The 19289-nt window shown below is 34.8% G+C and overlaps 1 protein-coding gene across 46 annotated transcripts in view; it reads right to left on the minus strand.

The window, feature by feature from the left end:
* RIMS2 (regulating synaptic membrane exocytosis 2) overlaps window positions 1-19289 on the minus strand; it is a 586269-nt gene that overhangs the window by 362095 nt on the left and 204885 nt on the right. For 5 of the 46 annotated variants that reach the window (XM_032858532.1, XM_032858531.1, XM_032858535.1 and 2 more), the window contains exon 1: window positions 10588-11241. The exons of 31 other annotated variants lie outside the window; for them this stretch is intronic. In XM_032858532.1, the coding sequence (XP_032714423.1) occupies window positions 10588-10709 (122 nt within the window). In that variant the 5' untranslated portion in view covers window positions 10710-11241. Of the gene's footprint in view, window positions 1-10587; window positions 11245-19289 lie in introns of those variants that run through there. 10 more of the 46 variants (XM_032858529.1, XM_032858527.1, XM_032858528.1 and 7 more) reach the window with 4 other exon arrangements.

The following is a 19289-nucleotide window of genomic DNA, read 5'->3' on the forward strand; positions in this document are numbered from 1 at the left end:
GAATCTGTGTGGATTATAGGACACAATGAAAAGAAACAACATTCGCATCATAGGAATTCCAAAAGGAGAACAGAAAGGGATAAGGACAGAAAATATATTAAAAGCAATAATGGCTGAGAGCTTCCTGGACCTGAGGAGAGAAATGGACATCTAGATCCATGAGGCCAAAAGACACCAGATAGGCTGAACCTGAATAGGACTATATCAAGACACATTAAGATATTAAATTGTTAAAAGTCAAAGACAAAAAATTTTAAGAACAGCATGGAAAAAAAAAAGTTACGTAGAAGGGAACCCCCATTAGACTACCAATGGATTTCTCAACAGAAACTATTCAGGCCCAGAAAGAATGGAATGACATATTCAAAATATTAAAAGAAAGTCCCTGTCAACCAAGAATTCTACACACAGGGAAGCTGTCCTTCAAAAATGAAAAGGGGACAAAGACTTTCTCAAACAAAAAAAGGTTGGGAGAGTTCATTATCACCAGATCTGCCTTACAAAATATGCTAACCATATATCCAAGAAGAGGTCAACTTCCAAAACATATAAAGAACTCATACAACTCAATAGCAAAAAAACAACCCAGCTAAAAAAATGGGCAAAGGTTTTTTCCAAAGAAGTTACATGAACATCTCTGGTCATTAGGGAAATGCAAGTTAAAATCACAATAAAATATCACCTAATGCCTGTTACAATGACTGTCATCAAAAAGACAAGAGATATAGGGCACCTGGGTGGCTCAGTGGGTTGAGCCTCTGATTTCAGCTTGGGTCGTGATCTCAGGGTCCTGGGATTGAGCCCCGCATCTGGGCTCTCTGCTCAGCGGGGAGCCTACTCCCCTTCCCTCTGCCTCCCTCTCTGCTTACTTATGATCCCTCTCTCTGTGTCAAATAAATAAATAAAATCTTTAAAAAGAAAAAAAAAAGAGACAAGAGATAACAAATGCTGGCATGGATGTGGACAAAAGGGAACCCGTGTACACTGTTGGTGGGAATGTAAATTGGTGCAGTCACTATGGAAAATAGTATAGAGGACCATCAAAACATTAAAAATAAAACTACTTCGTGATCCAGCAATTCCACATCTGGTATTATATCCAAAGGAAATGAAGGCACCAACTCAAAAAGACTCCTGCACCCCATGCTCATAGCAGCATTATTTATAATAGCCAAGACATGGAGACAACCTAAGACTAATGTACTGCTTGCATAGTGACTATAGTTAACAATACTGTATTATATATTTCAGAGTTGTTAATAGATTAAAAAAGTTCTCACCACAAGATTTAAAAAAAATTTGTATGTGTGGTGACAGATGTTAACTAAACTTATTTTGGCAATCATTTTGCAATATATATAAACATCCTACCATTATGTTGTATATCTACAACTAATAAAAGGTTATATGTCAATTATGTCTCAACTTAAGAATTAATTACTTTAAAAATTAAAAACAGAAAAAGGAAAATAGAACCATAAGTCAAGGAATACAAGAGACCTGTAGAAGCTGACAGCAGCCCCCAGCTGACAGCCAGCAAGAAAAAAAGGGACCTCAGTCCACAACTACGAAGAACTGGGTTCTGCCAACAATCTTAATACACTTGGATGTAGACTCTTCCCATGACCTTCCAGATAAAGAGCCCATCTAACTGACACCGTGATCCAGCTTTGCGAAATCCTGAGCAGAGAATTCAGATGACTCTACCTAGAATTCCAGCCTACAGAACTGCAAGATAAAACTGGTATGGTTTTAACCCACTAAGCTTGTGGTGACAGAAAACTAAATATGATGCACTCACTTTAAGTGTTTTATAAAGTAGTAAGTCTTTTTTTTTTTTTTTTTTTTTTTTTTTTGAAAGTAGTCTCCATGCCCAGTGCGGAGCCCAATGCAGGGCTTGAACGCAGGACTCTAAAATCAAGAACTGAGCTGAGATCAAGAGTCAGATACTCAACCAACTGAGGAACCCAGGAGCCCCATGAATCTTTTTGACATAGGCCAACATAAACAAAAGTGACTTTAAAAAGACAATTAAAAGATTAATCCTCATGCATGGGGTGCCTGGTTGGCTCAGTTGGTAGAGCATGCAACTCTTGATCTCAGAGTCATGAGTTTCAGCCCCATGTTGGGTGTAGAGATTGCTTAAAAAAATAATAAAATTGAAAAAGATGAATGCTCATACAGATGAAGAATTCCACACAATCTTTGAACTGTATCTATTTATGGTACCATTTTTTGCTGAAACTGCTCATCTATGTATTTGTTGCAACACCAATGGTAAACACTAGAATGCACATTTCTTTAGCTCTGTGGTCTTCATGGGAAACACAGTAATAGTCTTTGAAGCATATACTGCTCTTAAGCGTATTTTCATTACTAGATTTATATTTTGTGCATACAGTTTTTTAACAAGCTGTTCCGTTTCTAGAGAAAAGGTAGTGTATCCTATGTTATGTACACAGCATTTTGTTTCAAAATCAAAACATAACTCCACAGGGCCCAGAGAAGTCTTGTTAAAAAATTCATCGCAAAAAATAGATGTGGCACAGGAAAATTTTATTAATTTAGAAGATGGGCCATTATTACAAGTAATTATCATCAAATTTTCTGCACACACATTTTATTCCTTATACTGTGATGGACACCAGTTGAGGAAATGACGACTACTTTCATCTTTAGTCTACTCATTCCCATCAAAAGCATCATCAAATTTCCCTTAAAAAATCCATGTGGAAAAAAAAAAATCCACGTGGAGATTATCTTTGAAGTGGATGCCCACCTAACTAAAACAGGAAGAAAAAATATGATGGCTTTTGTCTCTTCATCATATCCAAAGAGACATTTACTTTTACTGATAGATCAAGAATATCAAAAGTCTGTTTTCTGTGAAGAAAGCTGTGCACATGTTGCTCATATTTTACCATTAGCAAAAGTCATTAAAATACGGATAAAATAGAATAGCACAGAGTGATTAAAAGTTACATATTCTCTAAATATTCCGATGATACAATATGAATTTAATTAGAACATGAGGTTCCCAAATTAGCCACTGGACAACTGGCTCTCCAATGATAACGGAAAAATACAACATATTACTAACAATGAAGCTGGGATTACAAAAGAAACTACAAATATAATTTCTGACAGCATATTGTTTAATAAATACAATTTAAAATGTTATAGAATTGACTCTTCTTTGGATAATGACCAAGGAATTCCGATCAAACTAACCCTCCCAAAAATAGTAAGTTCTGGGTAAAATATGAACAAATGACTATTTGAAGGCCCTAGAAGGTAACAAAAAGAAGACAGACACTGGGGTGTAACTGACATTTGAAGAAAGGAAAGACTTAGCTATGCTTCCTATTTAAAAACTTGGACTTAACCAAATCCACTCAGTGCTTGCAGGCTGAATCTATGTTAGAAAATTCAGAATCTTACTAACCTGAAAAACCAGAGGAAAGAGTTTGAGCAAATACAGAAGGTAGACAGTGAGAGGAAAATGACAAAAAGAAAGCTACAGGAAGGAAAAAGAAGTTTCTTTGAATAATAAACACTGCCAGGTCTCATGCATGCACAGAAAAGACTTCAAGCAGCTCAGCTAAAATTAAAATAATTAAACTAAAATTTCAGCTGCTATACCTCAAGGGAAACAAAGTCTGTAGCTCAAGTTCAGCCAAGTTAAATTCCTGCCTTAAAAATAATCAGCACTCTTCAAAACAGATTTCAGGAAGTCTCTATACAGTATTGATAAATAGGTCCAAGATAAAATTTAAGATTACTTGATATATTAAGAAATAGGAAAATATGACCCATGCTTAAGAGAAAAAAGAATCAATGGAGACTGATCAAGAGATAACTTGGATGTCAAAATTAGGCAGAAAAGAATTCCAAAGCTAGAGTATGATAACTATGTTAAAGGAAGTGAAGGTAATATGCTCATAATAAGAGAAAAGACAGGAAAACTCAACAGAGAAATAATCATAAATAAATAACCTTCTGGGCAACACATAAGAGGACAGTTTCTTGACTTAGGAATTGGCAAAGGTTTTTAGAAAGTACACAAAAAAACAAAAACCCTGAGAGAAAAAAAATTAATAAGTTATAGTTCATCAAAATTTAAACTTCTGCTCACCTAAAGCATTACTAAGAAAATGAACAAGCAAAAAAAAAAAAAATGAACAGGAAAACCATAGATTAGGAGAAAATATCCATGGAGCATATATTTGAGAAGTGACTGATATCCAGGTAGATTACAAAAAACTTCTACAGCTCATTAAGAAAACAAAACCTAATTTTTTAAAAAATTGAACAAACAGTTCACAAAGGAGGATATACAACTCGCCAATGAACATATGAACATCTGTATCAGGAAAATACAAAATCATATCATAAGGAATTGCTATTTTACACTCACCAGAATGACAAAAATTAAAAATACACATCATCAAAGGTTGGACACTGTGTGGAACCACCAAAACTCTCAAACATACTTGGCGGAATTTAAAATGAACAACCCCTTTTTTAAATGGTTTGCATTCTAAAACTAAACAAACATCTACCCTGTGACCCAAGACCTCCTCCTCTAGGTACTCACATAAAGGAATAAAAATACATGTCCACAAAAAAAGACTTAATTGAGAGTAGGTATATTCATAAATGGAATACTACTCAGCAATCAAAAGGGAAAAAACTACTCAGGCATGCAACAACATGGATAAATATTTTTAAGTTACACTGATTAAAAGTCTTTTATAAAATAATCCATTCTATATGACTTCAATTATATGAAGTTCTAGAATAGACATAGCTAGTCTATACTGAGAGAGAAAACAGCAGGGCAGTATTTGGTTCTGGAGTTAGGGGAAGCTGGTATTGATGAGAAAGAAGCATGAAGGATATGGTAAGTGTTGGTAATCAGAGGTTAATAAATATATAGTCCTCTTAACTCAAGAGCTCACAGTATAGTGATTTTACCAATACCACACAGCCAGTAAGTAGCAGACCTGAGATATGAACACAAGTCCCATGTTTAACACTACACAACATAAAGCTAAAACAGTATTAGAAAAATATTATAGAAAAGTCAGGCACAGATCAATTCTTGACTAAAGATGGCAGCTCTCCTTGCCATTTTTTCATTACCTCTATCTCTGACGTTTCAAAGGTCACACCATGAGATGGGAAGTTTAAAGAGGTTGAAACAACAGGTCCTGGGTTTGATTTTAAAAAAGCAGCTGAAAATTGTTTCTTGAACCTAATATGGATTCCTTGTCCCACTTTCTAAATCAGAGCTGCTGCTCTTTTACCTGCTTTACCTACTGAGGTACATTCTCAAGGAAGTATTCTCTGGTAAAAACAAAAGACAAACAAACAAAATGGCATAGTTTGAAAAACATTAGGCAAATGGAAGCCATGTTTAATGGTTTTTCCCATTTTGCCCAAATAGAAGTGTCCACACACATTTTTGAGATATTTAAAACTTCTCAATTTGGAAGCTTCACTCAAGTTATGGATCAGTTCTGGGAATTCTTTTTGATGTACACATGAAGCTTCATGTGTAACTGATAAGTGAATCTGAAAATGGTAGCTCATAGCATGTATGAAATGAATTCATTTTACTAACTGGTGAATAGTACCAGCATTAACCAGAAAGTTCACCAATAATTATCTTGAGTTTTCTAAGATCCTTCATGATCACATAAAGCTAAAAAATAAAAAAGTATAGTTAACATTGACCCATCAGTCATCAAAAAAACAGTAGCTTTATAAAAATGCTCCCAAAAAGAAAATATTTAAAGACTGTATATCAGTGTCAGAATAAGTATCTGTACCAGTAACTGTGGTATATTGCTAAGGTCCACAGTAAATATTCTAGTAAAAATATATATGATACACATTCATGGACCAAAAGTCATTTTGATTTGAAATAAATATAAAGAGACCATTGTTAAGATTAGCTTTTAAATCTGTAATATATAATTATTAGTTTTATAATGCTTAGTATATATATTTATCGAGGTTAAAGAAATAGTGCGTGTGTGTGTTTGTGTACACATGTGCATGGTGTCTCAGACTACTGGAGGCTTTACACTTCAAAATAAAGACGGTTCATAAAAAAATGTTCCGATAATGAAAAATCAATTGTGCGAATATCATACCAACTCCAAACAATGCATACTGTGCAGACGGCACTCTCAAAGCTATGAAAAGTAAGCATGCTGTTCTTTTCATGTCGAACTAGTCATTAATGTGCCATGATGAAGAACGGGGGTTTACGCCAAAAATCCTGAACAGAAACTGATGGCTTCATTATAAACCAAAGCAATAGTAAATGCTATGTAAGGAACTAAATACTTGCCACCAAAAATACTACGAACTGAAGAATTAAACATTTATTTGCAAAATCAAATTTTATTTAATTAATATTAATGTTTTAGATCTGTGAGAATTCATCAGTGGAAAAGAGGCCATTTGCCCTAGGTCATTTCAAGCCTTCCATTTCATCTCTATGGAGTGGCCCTGTAATTTATCAACAAAAAGCAACGCTTTTGAGAAGTACTGACAGTAATTAGAGGAAGATGGAAGGCATAAAATGGGGCTACTCCAGGCAAACCAGATCATATGGTCACTTTATTAGGAACTGAAAATACCAACAAATCCAAATATCTTTTGGTCTATTAAGTTCTTCGTAATCTTACTTTGAAATATGGACGTCTGCCTATCTCATTAGATGTATATGGAAGGGAGAGAAAGACTGTCTTCAACATCTCTTCTGACTAAATTCCAGGCTTATTATGCCCCTGTGTGGCCAGCCGGCACAGCAAATTCACTGCTACCCATTTACTTACAAAGAAAAAAATCACATCTGGGGGAAAAAACCCCAGAGATTTCTTAACCATACAAGAGAGATTACTAAAAATCAGGAAAATGGAAAAACGTGAAGGATATTAAGTACATTTTTCTACAAGTTTTATCACAAAAGATAGTCATCCTTATCATGTATTTGAATACTGCTCAAAGCAATTGATTATTCAATGCAGTGAGCTGTTAAAAACCTATCTTCCAGCATCCCTATATTTACGTTTTCTTCCAAAGACAAGATCACAAAATTCAGGCTTCGTAATGAATTTAGGACTTGAGGATTTTTTTATTGGCAACAAAAGCAATTATCCTTGTATCTGATTAAATATTTAATTTGGAAAAGTGAGTTTACGGTAAGAAAACTTGATAACAAGAATTTAAATTAAAGTGGCATCTCTAGGGGCACCTGCGTGGCTCGGTGGCTTAAGCCTCTGCCTTCAGCTCAGGTCATGATCCCAGGGTCCTGGGATGGAGCCCGGCATTGGGCTCTCTGCTCAGCAGGGGGCCTGCTTCCTCTCTCTGCCTCTGCCTGCCGCTCTGCCTACTTGTGATCTCTGTCAAATAAATAAATAAAATCTTTAAAAAAAAAAAAAAGTGGCATCTCATCAAAACCTGTCAAGTGGATTTATGTAGGATGCAGACACTGATTTTTTTTTCTTGCCTTACCTTCAATGGTTTCATTTTAGCTGCAAAAGCACAGAGGATATCTTACCCCTCCCTTATCCACTGAAATGGTACTCAAGAACCACAAGGATAACAGCATAAGCTAAGAACTTTCAGTATGAAACGTAAGAGAGAGTCATTCTATACGGCTTCCAACAACTAGTCTAAAATATTCTAATGATTTTCATTCCTAAATATATTTCAATTATTCACTCGATACTAAAATACTTTAACAATCTATAGTCATGTACAGGTTAGTAATTTACTATCCATAAAATATTCCTGGTGTATTCAAAATCTTGGCTCTTTGACAAGTTGAAGCTGCCAATGGTTTTGGAGTAACTATTATGGGAGATTTCCATCTTTTAAGCTTTCATTGCTTATATGTCATAGAAGTAAACTGCCCTACCATCAGAAACCTGATGAAAGTTGGGTTGCAGATTTCAGGATATGGTTAGTTATCTAGGGAAAGTCTCAAGAATATTACTTGAAAGTCCCCTCAATGATACGTCATCTACAATCAATGCATAGTACTAGTCTGGTAATTTCTCCTAGAAAGCAATTCAGAATAAAATATAATCTAACTGTCCCTATCTATGATGTTATTTTTTTCTATCAGTTTAAAGATCATACTTTATGTCACAACACAAATACTGAATATTTCATCGGAACTAGTCCAAACAATTAAATGATTACTAAATATGTTATAACAACCAAAACTGCTATTTCCAGAGAGATAGTTACATAATTGATGCTCAAATCTCAAGATCATTAACGTCCAGTCCACAAGGTTGAAAGGCTCATTTATTCAGAAAGATTTTTAAAGTTGTAAGACCACATCTTCTGATGACATACTAGGATCGTTATTTTTCCAAGACTTTTCCTTCAAGAATGATTTTTTAGTCTACATCTTACTTTCTAATTCAATGCTAACTGAAATGTTGATGTCGGGGCATTTGTATTTCTTTAAAGAATCCAAGCAGAGAAAGAGTTCTAAAGGACCACTTATGTCTCATCTGAACACAAAGTAACTCAAACGTTAAAATATGTGGGGGCATTGAGAGTTATATAAACTTATTTTCACTCTTCCTACTTCTAAAATAATTATTTGTGTAGCTGGTTTTGACTGATTTTAAAAGTAAATTGAGCAGTTGATTATGAAAATCAACAGATCTGCACGTGAAGAAATGTCATGTTTTTTGAACACTAAGAAGTTAAGAACATATAAAGCAGGCATATTTTCCCCCTAAACCAGTGTAAGTTTTTTATTGATTAAGTGGCAGTTTCATATAATCTTAGATAAAAAAAAAAACAAAGCAAGTTAAATAAGACTGGTCTTACAGAAGCATCAGAAACTTCACATTTTAACATTTAATTGCAGCAACATAAAATGCTAGATTTTTAATAATGAGAGCAATGGAATCATTAAGCATGCAACAATAAAAGAAACTTGGAGCGAAAACAAAAGCATAGTGATAAGGATCCACAATCCCATCAAAATATAGATATTTTCATATTTTAAAACTAAAATTTCCTTTAAAACTTATTCCATGCCATACTGTTCACAGCACAATTTCTAATGTGAATATGCACCCAGACCTAATATTAATATTTTTAAACACATAAATTCTTAGCACTAAAAAAAAAAAAAAAGATAAGAACTGAGCAAAGAGAAGATTTATAAAGGATGAGTACAAATCCTAAAACTCTGGTAGCTTCAGGTCATGGAAATTTTAAGAAAGCCATACTGCCTCTTCTATTTAAATATAACATGCAATACAGATTATTTCTACCATAAATTACAGACACTCAAGCCTCAAGTGTAATATTACTCAATTAAAAAACCTAATATCTTAAAAAATAGAGAGCCTATTATAGAATATCACAGCATTTCATACACCGTTATACACTTTATCTAAAAACTAAACATAAAATTAGCCAACTGAATAGAACTGTAGAATAGAAGTGAAATTTTATTTAAAAAAAAAGATGTTATTCCATATTCAGTAAAAGGGTCATAGATATATTTATCATCAGTAAACATTTTAAATGCCAACAAATTTTAAAAGCTTCTTCTTCGTTTGGTAAAGTAAGACACATACTGTGTAATAGGGTTTTTTAAAAATCTCTACATAGGCTGCCTCACATTGTTCAGAAGAGACCAGCAGAACCATTCAATATTCTATGCACTATTAGCTCTCCCTCAATTTCCAGAAGGTTTTAGTGCATTATTATCATGTTCACAGAATTTCTTTCTTAGGCTTTCTCCACGTATATTTAGTTAAAATGGGATCTTTTCCATAGGAGGTATATAACATTAGAAATTCTCACAACGCAAACAACTGGATGATAAAATTGCATTTTAAAAACCTTCATTAATAGGCTGTCTCTTTTAGTGTAAGCCGGAGAAACCGTCTAAAACATATGTTCCTAATTTAACAATCTTCACCACACACACACACACACACACACACACAAAATGATGAGGTTGAAAAAGCAATAGGAATTTACAACAAAGCATCCTTTCAAACTAGCCGACCAAATACAAAGCATTATTAGCAGTTGGATAATATAGCTTGTTTAAAAGTGATTATTGATCTACCCTGCATAGAGAAATGTCTCAGACCCAGGAAACATCTTCCGCATGTTTTACAAGGAGCATGCATGACTGCTAATTCACATTTTCCAACAAATCACATATGATTATATATCCCCATCCCTATATATGCATTGTAATCACTGCCATGATCACAATGGGAAAAAAAATATCGGGCATTTTAAGTTAATCTTATTTATTAGAAAATGAAATCATGAAGCAGCCTGTATTATGTTTCAAAGGTCAAACTAGTTAAATTTAAGATGCTTTCGGCACCTGGAAGTAAGCTTATTTTCCTTCCTGAAATCAATTAAGAAGAATACTATATAAAATTTTGTATGTATGGTAAAAAGACAACACCCTCATAATACTAACATTTCAACACAGAACCATTTTTATAGACATATAAGATTATTATTCTGAAAATATCCATGCCAAAAGAAATATACTTTAGCTTTACTCACCTTGCATTGTTCAGCGTTTGTCCAAAAAGCTCATTTTGTAAAATATTTGGTGGGGATGAGAAAACCCCATGAAAATGAGATAAAACAGAATTGCAGACCTGGCGCAATGTCTCAAATTGCATTTTCTTTCTTTTTTTTCCCCCCCTTCTCTTATTTTTCCTTACCACCTGTCTTTAAAGTCATCTATTTGCAGACACCATCAAATAAAAACATGCCAATCAAGTTCCATATTTCTCCTGCGCTCTGTAGAAACTGTGCTTCAATGAGCAGAGGTGGACAGTTAATTGTACAGTCATTATTCTTCTAATTCAGTCGTGGAAGATTCAGTACCCGTACAGCTTTCGGCTTTCTCCTGACTGTAGCAAGAATTCTAAACAGCAGTAAGCTTTTTGGGCATTCCCAGCTGAAGTGTGAAGCTGAGCTGCTTTCATGTACTCTACTCATATTTCTCTAAGCCTATTAAAAACACACGATGACTAGATGCTGTCGTCAGGAGTTTCAGCACATCTGGCTGCCAGCAATAAAATCTCAGAAGTAATAAAAATGGGGACAAGGTATCTTCTCAATGTTACTACTGGGGAAGAGGAAGAGGAATTATGCATTTCCCAACCCTTTCGTCTTTCCCTGAAAAACGAGTAACCCCAGCAACAGAGGATGTCGGTCTCGTCCCTGTGAAGGCTGCTGCATAGGACAGAGAACACTCTAAAAATAAGTGGTATAGCCTTCTTTTGATATCGCGGAGCTATAAAAATATGACAGACAATAGAGCTTTCATTGCCTACATTTATAATGCTGTGCTTCCGAAGAGACATCCGAAAAACTTCCCCGTCTTAATTTCTTAGTTAATTTTAAAATGTCTTCATTTTATTCTTAAAGTCAAGTGAGTGATGTTCAATCCAGTCCCTTCCTAAGGGGCCAACGTAGTGACTACGTGATGATTTGTGCGAAGAACTGTGTGCATAGGGAAAAAAATTATATACTCTCTCAATTAAAATTTACTTAAGCAGCACACATTAAATAGGAACTTCCCTGCAATTTTAAAACACACACACACACACACACACACACACACACACAACTAAGCCCAGAAAGACTTTATAAACTATTATCAACTTATTTCAGTAAGTGGCGGTCATATAGCATTTTTCAGAAAAGAATACTTCCCGAAGGCTCCAATTGTCTTAGAGTGCCCCAGATCACCATCCATTCTCAAAAGAATAATTCTGGTTGAGATAAAATCTGAGGTTATCCAATTTCCAGGTGCATCCATCTTTCCACAAAAGATGCTCTGAAAGTTGTATGTAAACCAGTTTAAAAATCAACTCCATCACAGAGACAATTAATATATTTATTTATTTTGAACTGCTCCTAAACCACATTTCTATAACAGATATATCCCTTTTAGCCCTTTTTTACCTCAACTTTTAGCTTTAACCTGTTCTATTCCCTTCCACACACATGCCACTATCAATAACTAGGCACTTAGATACACTAAGAAGTTTTTAAAAAACTGGTGAATTCTTAATTGACATGAACAAACACGTCCCAAACAAGCAACACAAAATAAAGATGTAACTATATAAATTTTTTAATGATACAAAATAACCATGCAATCATATGCCTTTAAAATAACTAATTCATTGCTTTTAGAAACTGAGATGTTCCATTATGGATTTGTCCTCAACCAAGAGGGCTTGTTACTTATTATTTTATATTTTTATGGGTGCCTATTAATCTATTGATGAAACATAATAATCACAAAGTATTTTTTGTTCTATTTTTGTACTTCTTTTAAATTAAATCTTTAATTTTTTTTTAAGATTTCATTTATTTATTTATTTGACAGACAGAGATCACAAGTAGGCAGAGAGAGAGGGGGAAGCAGGCTTCCTGCCAAGCAGAGAGCCCGATGAAGGGCTCGATCCCAGGATCCTGGGATCATGACCTGAGCCAAAGGCAGAGGCTTTAACCTGCTGAGCCACCCAGGCGCCCCAAATCTTTAATTTTTTAAAGATTTATTTATTTGAGAAAGAAAGTACGAGTGAGAGCATGAGCAGAGGGGATGGTCAGAGGAAGAGGGAGATGCAGATTTCCCGCTGAGCCAGGATCCCCAACTGGGGCTCGATCCCAGGACCCTGTGATGACCTGAGTCAAAGGCAGACGCTTAACTGACTGAGCCACCCTGGAGTCCCAGGACTTCTAAATTTATTTTTTTTAATATCCATATAATGTGTCCAGGTTGTAATTCTACTATTGTTTTATAGGTGAAAAGAAACAGAGGCTTTAAAGGATTAAAGATCACACAGCTTAGAAAAATAGAGTATTTGTTTGCTTTGGGCTTCATGTCACATGCTCCTTCCCTATCATTCTACCACCTATGTATGTACACAGTGGGCACACGCATACACACACACACCTATTTGTGAATAGATCAATCTCTATACATGAATAGGAAAACTACCTGCCAGTGACCTAATGGAGAATATTTCAGTTAAAGCAAGCATCTCGGGGTGCCTGGGTGGCTCAGTGGGTTAAGGCCTCTGCCTTCGGCTCAGGTCATGATCCCAGGTTCCCGGGATTGAGCCCCACATCGGGCTCTCTGCTCAGCGGGAAGCCTGCTTCCCCCTCTCTCTCTGCCTACTTGTGATCTCTGTCAAATAAATAAATAAAATCTTTAAAAAAAAAAAAAGCAAGCATCTCAATTATTTTAACTCATAAGTAACTTTAAATAGGTTTCTTTCCATTAATTCAAAGAGAAGCAACCTGGTATGCTTCAAATTTTTAAGCCTCTGATCATGTTGATTTTTTACATCTATAAAAGGTCAATTTCTATAAATGAAAACACATAGTTTTAAAATTCTTAATTTCCAAGCTTATACTATCTGTGATGAATATGTAATTTCTAAGCTTATACTATCTGTGATGCATATATGTATGTATGTATATATTTCCCCTTTGTGGGTAGATTCAATTTTTATAAATAATCAAAAGCCTTTTTGAAGCAAGTCTGTTAAATAAGAAGGTGATTACATTGCAAAACGCTCTTTGTTGCTTTAAAAAAAAAAGTTTCCTTTGTTTCAAAAGAGGATCTGAAGGCAAGGGCATAGGGAGAGTTTCAAAAAAATGGTCTCAGCAATGGAAACATCACTGGAATGAACAGTAACATGACTTCTTTGAAAAACTAAAGAATATAGCAACTACCTTCCTCAGAGTCTTCTTTTTCGGCTCACACACTACTGGTCAGCTTTCTCTTAGCTCCCTCAACATTCTAAAAGTGATTTCTTCCACTTCCCCAGCCCTTACCAACTTTTCATCTGCTCCCATCCAACCTTAAGGACTCACATGTCACCTTCTCAAGACTTTCTCTGACCTGGATTAGGTCCCCCCTATCATGCACTCTTGTCATACCCTGTATTTGTTCTTCATGCATTTGATAAAAGTGTCACTATATATTTACTTGAAAAAAAAAAAGTTTAATGTCTTTCACCTCCTCCCATGAGGTTAAGGCTCACATTTGTTTTATTCCAGCATAGTGCCTAGTAAAGAGTAAATGCTCAATAAATATTTGTTGAATGAGCAGTTGCCTATATTTTATTGAAAAGGTAATTAACTTTTAGTCACATCCCATAAGTAGGATAGGAAATTGCTCAGGGCTCAATTTGATTCTTTGTTTCTGTGTTTATTTTAGCTGACCACATCATATTATAAGATGCATAAATACAAGAGCAACCAATATTTGCAATCAAAAACATTGTGTAATTTGTTGGAATATCCTGAATATTTTAAGAATGTTTATAGCTACTATTTGTTTTACATTTTCTATACACTTTAGGCCACATATAACATAAATATTGGAGGCATCTAGGAGGAGAGAAAGAACATGGCACTTGGAGTTTAATGGACTGGTTTAAGCATTAACTCCAAGCCTAACCTCAGGACATTGGCTTTATATATCCGGGCTATGGTTTCTTCAAGCTATGTCATTTGCCTCATAGGGTTATTAATGTATTTCAACATGTAATGTATATAAATATATTTCATAAACTCTAAAGTACAGAGTCATTGGAAGTAAACTCACTATGCTACCAAAGGAACCAACTTATTGGAACCTTTAACCAAATTAAAGGAATCAAATTACTGGAAAAGATTCTAACAATTATGTTCAGGTATCATTTATTTATCATATTTATTCATGCGTTTCTTGGTGCATTTATTCACCAATTTCTTTGTGCAAGGCTCTATCGCTCTATTAGAAACTGACGGATACAATGCTTACATTTACCTCTTTCTGGGAAAATTAGATAATTAGCTCTATATTTACCCTGAGTCCAGCAGAGAGGCATGATGTAGAAACTTGGCTGTACTATTAGAATCTTTAGCACCTCACTGGTAATGAAAAGCTAATTAGAGTTCTCCCAAAAGAAGAAGTGTTAAGAAACTTCTAGCAGCAGAGGTAATTTTATTAAAGAAGATATCTAAAAGGTTCACCAACATCTGAAAGAGGGTAATCTAAGTTATCAAAAGAATTCAAAGGAAAATAATAACAATGTGGTATTGGCCTTTAAATTGGCAAAGTATTGGCCAGAGGGTCAGAGAATGGGCACACTCTCATACTACATTATTGGTAGAAGTATACACAGGTAGAGCCATTCTAAGAAATATTTAGTAATATGTACCAAAAACTATAAAAGTGTTCAAAATCGGGAAGAACACCAGAAGAATAAACACAAAAATGTTAATATTGATTATATCTGAGAACATCACAAATTTTTTTTCTTCATTATATGTCTTTATAAGTTAGCCACAAGAAAAGCCCAAAGTTTAATCCCTCTACAAGTGGACAATTCTACAATTACAATGAAATCATAACCATACATATTAAGTATGATGTTAGCCCATGAACTTTTTCTTAGCAATGCTCAAATAAATCAAATACAAGATTATTGGTTTTCACGTAATTAGCTATATCCATTAGCAAAGGTATTCTCTTCTTTATCAGTAAGTTCCTAAAATTCTGTAATAACTCTAATTGTTTAAATAGTATTATGAAACATCCAAATGAGAGGAGGAAAAAAAAAACAGCACTAACATGTTTTCATCATCCTCAAAAATACTGAAGTATAAGATCTTAAAAATTAAAATTACTTAAGAGTCTTGGTTTACAAATGCCTGATGGTTGTGAACTAAATGTCTTAAGAAATTTAACACAAACTCAAAATTAAATGAAGGAATAAAAATTGAGAACTTACTCCCTTCTAAATTAATAACAATACAAGCCTCTTCATAAAGCTCAATCACTCATGACATATTTCAATTTCATAATTTTAACGATGTCTGGGCTTATTTTGAATTTTTAAGAGTACAAAAGTGTGTCTATTAAAATCCTCCACACATGCAAGCATTTAAATATAACTAATCAATTACTGAAATGATATGATATATAATATGTATAATCCATAACAAAAATCCCTGAAATGTTTTCAAGGAAGTTTTCATTTTCTCAAAAAACACATCTGTAGTTCTCTCTATATAATTGGAACAACTGCACTATCTCTTCTGTTGCATTATTCTTGTTCCATTGACTATTTGAAGCATCTGACTGATTAAAAATCTAAGGCTATATATAAGAAAGATGGTCCAGAGAACAAGTGTCTTCATATGTTTTGCAAATTAATGTCATGCATCATAAATATTTCCCTGAGGCAAGACCATAGAACCATTCATCCTCAGGGATAACAAATAAGCAAATAAGAGGCAGATGATGAAATTTTTGAACAAAAGTAGAAAGGAAAAGGCATTCAAATGTTTGGTAGAATTCCCCTTGGAAGCCATCTGGTCCCAGACTTTTGTTTTTTGGGAGGTTTTTGATTACTGCTTCAATTTCATTACTGGTTATTGATCTACCCAGGTTGTCTATTTCTTCCTCTTTCAGTCTTGGTAGTTTGTAAGTTTCCAGCAAGGCATCCATTTCTTCCAGGTCGCTTACTTTGTTGGCATACAGATGCTGGTAATAATTTCTAATAATTGTTTCTATTTCCCTTTGTGTTAGTCGTGACCTCTCCCCTTTCATTCATGATTTTATTAATTTGGGCCCTTTCTCTTTTCTTTTAGATAAGTTTGGCCAGTGGTTTATTGACGTTATTAATTCTTTCAAAGAACCAGCTTCTAGTTTGATTGATCTATTCTACTGTTTTTCTGGTTTCTATTTCATTGATCTCTGCTCTAATCTTTATTATTTCTCTTCTCCTGCCTGATTTAGGTTTTATTTGCTGTTCTTTCTCCAGCTCCTTTAGATGCAGGGTTAGCTTGTATATGTGGGATTTTTCTAATTTTTTGAGAGAGGCTTGGATGGCTATGTATCTCCCCCTTAGGATTGCCTTTGCAGTATCCCATAGGTTTTGGATCGATGAGGAAAAGGCATTCAATAAAGGTAAATTGGCCTGTACTTCAACTAAGGGTGGACAGTATATGATATATCCAGGGATGAAAAAGAGAAAGAATGGCCCAGACTTAAATAAACACACTACAGGTCTAGAGATTCCAGAGTAAAATTAGAAAAGAGTGGAGTTCAAAATACCTACAGCACTTTTCATAATAAATTTTTTTAAAGATTTTATTTATTTATTTGACAGAGAGAGAGATCATAAGTAGGCAGAGAGGCAGGCAGAGAGAGGGGGGAAGCAGGCTCCCCACTGAGCAGAAAGCCCAATGCAGGGCTCAATCCCAGGACCCTGAGATCATGACCTGAGCCAAAAGCAGAGGTTTAACCCACTGAGCCACCAGGTGCCCCATAAGTTTTAAAAAATGTGTTGATACTGTTTTTTTCTGAAATACGAAGAAGTTCTGTAGTATTTCCTGGGGGTTGAACTCCATATTATCTGTCCCTAAGTTTTGGCCATTGTTAAAGAATAGACTCCTAGCAGTTCCTATCATCTAATACGTAAAGGAAAGGGGGGCGGGGTGGTGAAAGCATCCATAAATGTAAGAAGCCCCACCGTCATTATCATCTCTCTGACTCCTCTTTCTAGGCCAGAAATATGAGGGCTAATCCTACTATGCTTGGCTCAAGCTGCATTATTATGAGAGGTATTATAGAGTTGCTTCAAGAGTCCAGTACCAAGTAGCTCTTACTAGAGTAGTCCCACACTTCCTAGCTGGCAGCAATAGAAATTTCTTTTTCACTGGACACAAGAGTCAGACCTAGATTTAAGTTCCAGAATGAAAATATCCAGAGTGATTTTATCTAATCTGACACCAAGAGACTCTACCTGTTAGAAGAAAGAGAACTAAGATCTCTGAAAACACAATTTGGTAAGTCCCTCCAGTATATATCTCCTTGATAACTGTCAAGAGAATCACTGGAAGCAACACAACAATTTCAGGGAGTTATATGAGTATAAGAGCCAACTCAATCTCTAATAGCTACATTCACCAGGAAACACAATATAAGAAATGTTTATAGCTTTGGGACTCCAAGCATCACACCTAAGCTTGCAAACTGAATGCCCGCTGTTATTACGTGAAAATTAGAAATAATAATCATTGGCACAATTATAAATTTGTTTTAGGAAATTTGGGACCAAATGAAACACTATGCAATAATACTGGTCTCCAAGAGTTCCCATCCACAATTCCTTTCTTTCATGCAATTTCCTTCTACTCATTACATCATGAGCAATTGGAAACATCATAAATACAGCAAGATATTATCTCACTACATATGGATGCAGGGAAAATCAATTAAGAAACTAAAGCATTAGTCAAAGCAAGATATTAGTTGGCTTGGATTAAAATGATTACAGTATGATGCAAAGAAAGACTAAAAGGTAGATGTTGAATCAACAGACATAATTATTGATTTGCCACAGGGATGGGAGGTAGTGTATGAAGGTCAAGAGTAGAGTCAAAAATGACTCTCAGATTTCTCTCTTAAGTAACCAAGCAGATAGTTTTAAAATTTGCTGAGATAGAAAATGCTAAAGGAGGAGCAGACTGAGGGAGAAGGATAAGGAAGATGATGAGTTGTTGAATTTAAGAAGCATGCAAGATAGCTAAAAAAGCAAATAAGTAAGCAATTGGACATGTCAATCTAGAGTTTAGAAGAGTGTTCTCATCTAAAGATATAAATTCAGGAAGCATCACCATGTTAGTAATGATTTCAATCAAATAAGTAAATGAGATTACACAAAGAGAAAGTTCAAAATGAAAAGAGGAAAAAAGAAGTTTAAGACAGAACATAGGGAAACTTAGTTCCACATTAAGTCATCAGGTAAAGAAGCAAGCAAAGGAGAAAGAGAAGGAACAACCACAAAAGTAGGAGGCAAATCAGGAGAGTACGGTGGCCTAGACGCCAATAAAAAGCAGTTTTAAGAAGAATAGTATCATCAAGTCTCTGTTACATAATTGTCGTCTGGAATTTGAATAATTACCATTTGTGACTCTGAGCTTCAAACTAATTCTGAAAAGAGCTCTTTTGGCCTGAAATCACTCACTCCATAGGACCAGACCCTTTCCTCCCTTGGTGAAAGATATGCAAACAAAATTTTTAATCCGGGTTCAGCCAAAGTAGACAACTTTATATAAATAAACTCATGCAGACCTACAGGTATCTTGATCCAATGTTACCAACTTAAAAATACAACTAGATATGCCTGGCTCTTAAAAATGAACCAAAATCAAGATTAACCAGAGAACCCAGCTAC

The sequence above is a fragment of the Lontra canadensis genome, unplaced genomic scaffold (assembly GCF_010015895.1).
Source record: "Lontra canadensis isolate GAN:19392208 unplaced genomic scaffold, GSC_riverotter_1.0 scaffold15, whole genome shotgun sequence".
Classification (NCBI taxonomy): Eukaryota; Metazoa; Chordata; class Mammalia; order Carnivora; family Mustelidae; genus Lontra; species Lontra canadensis.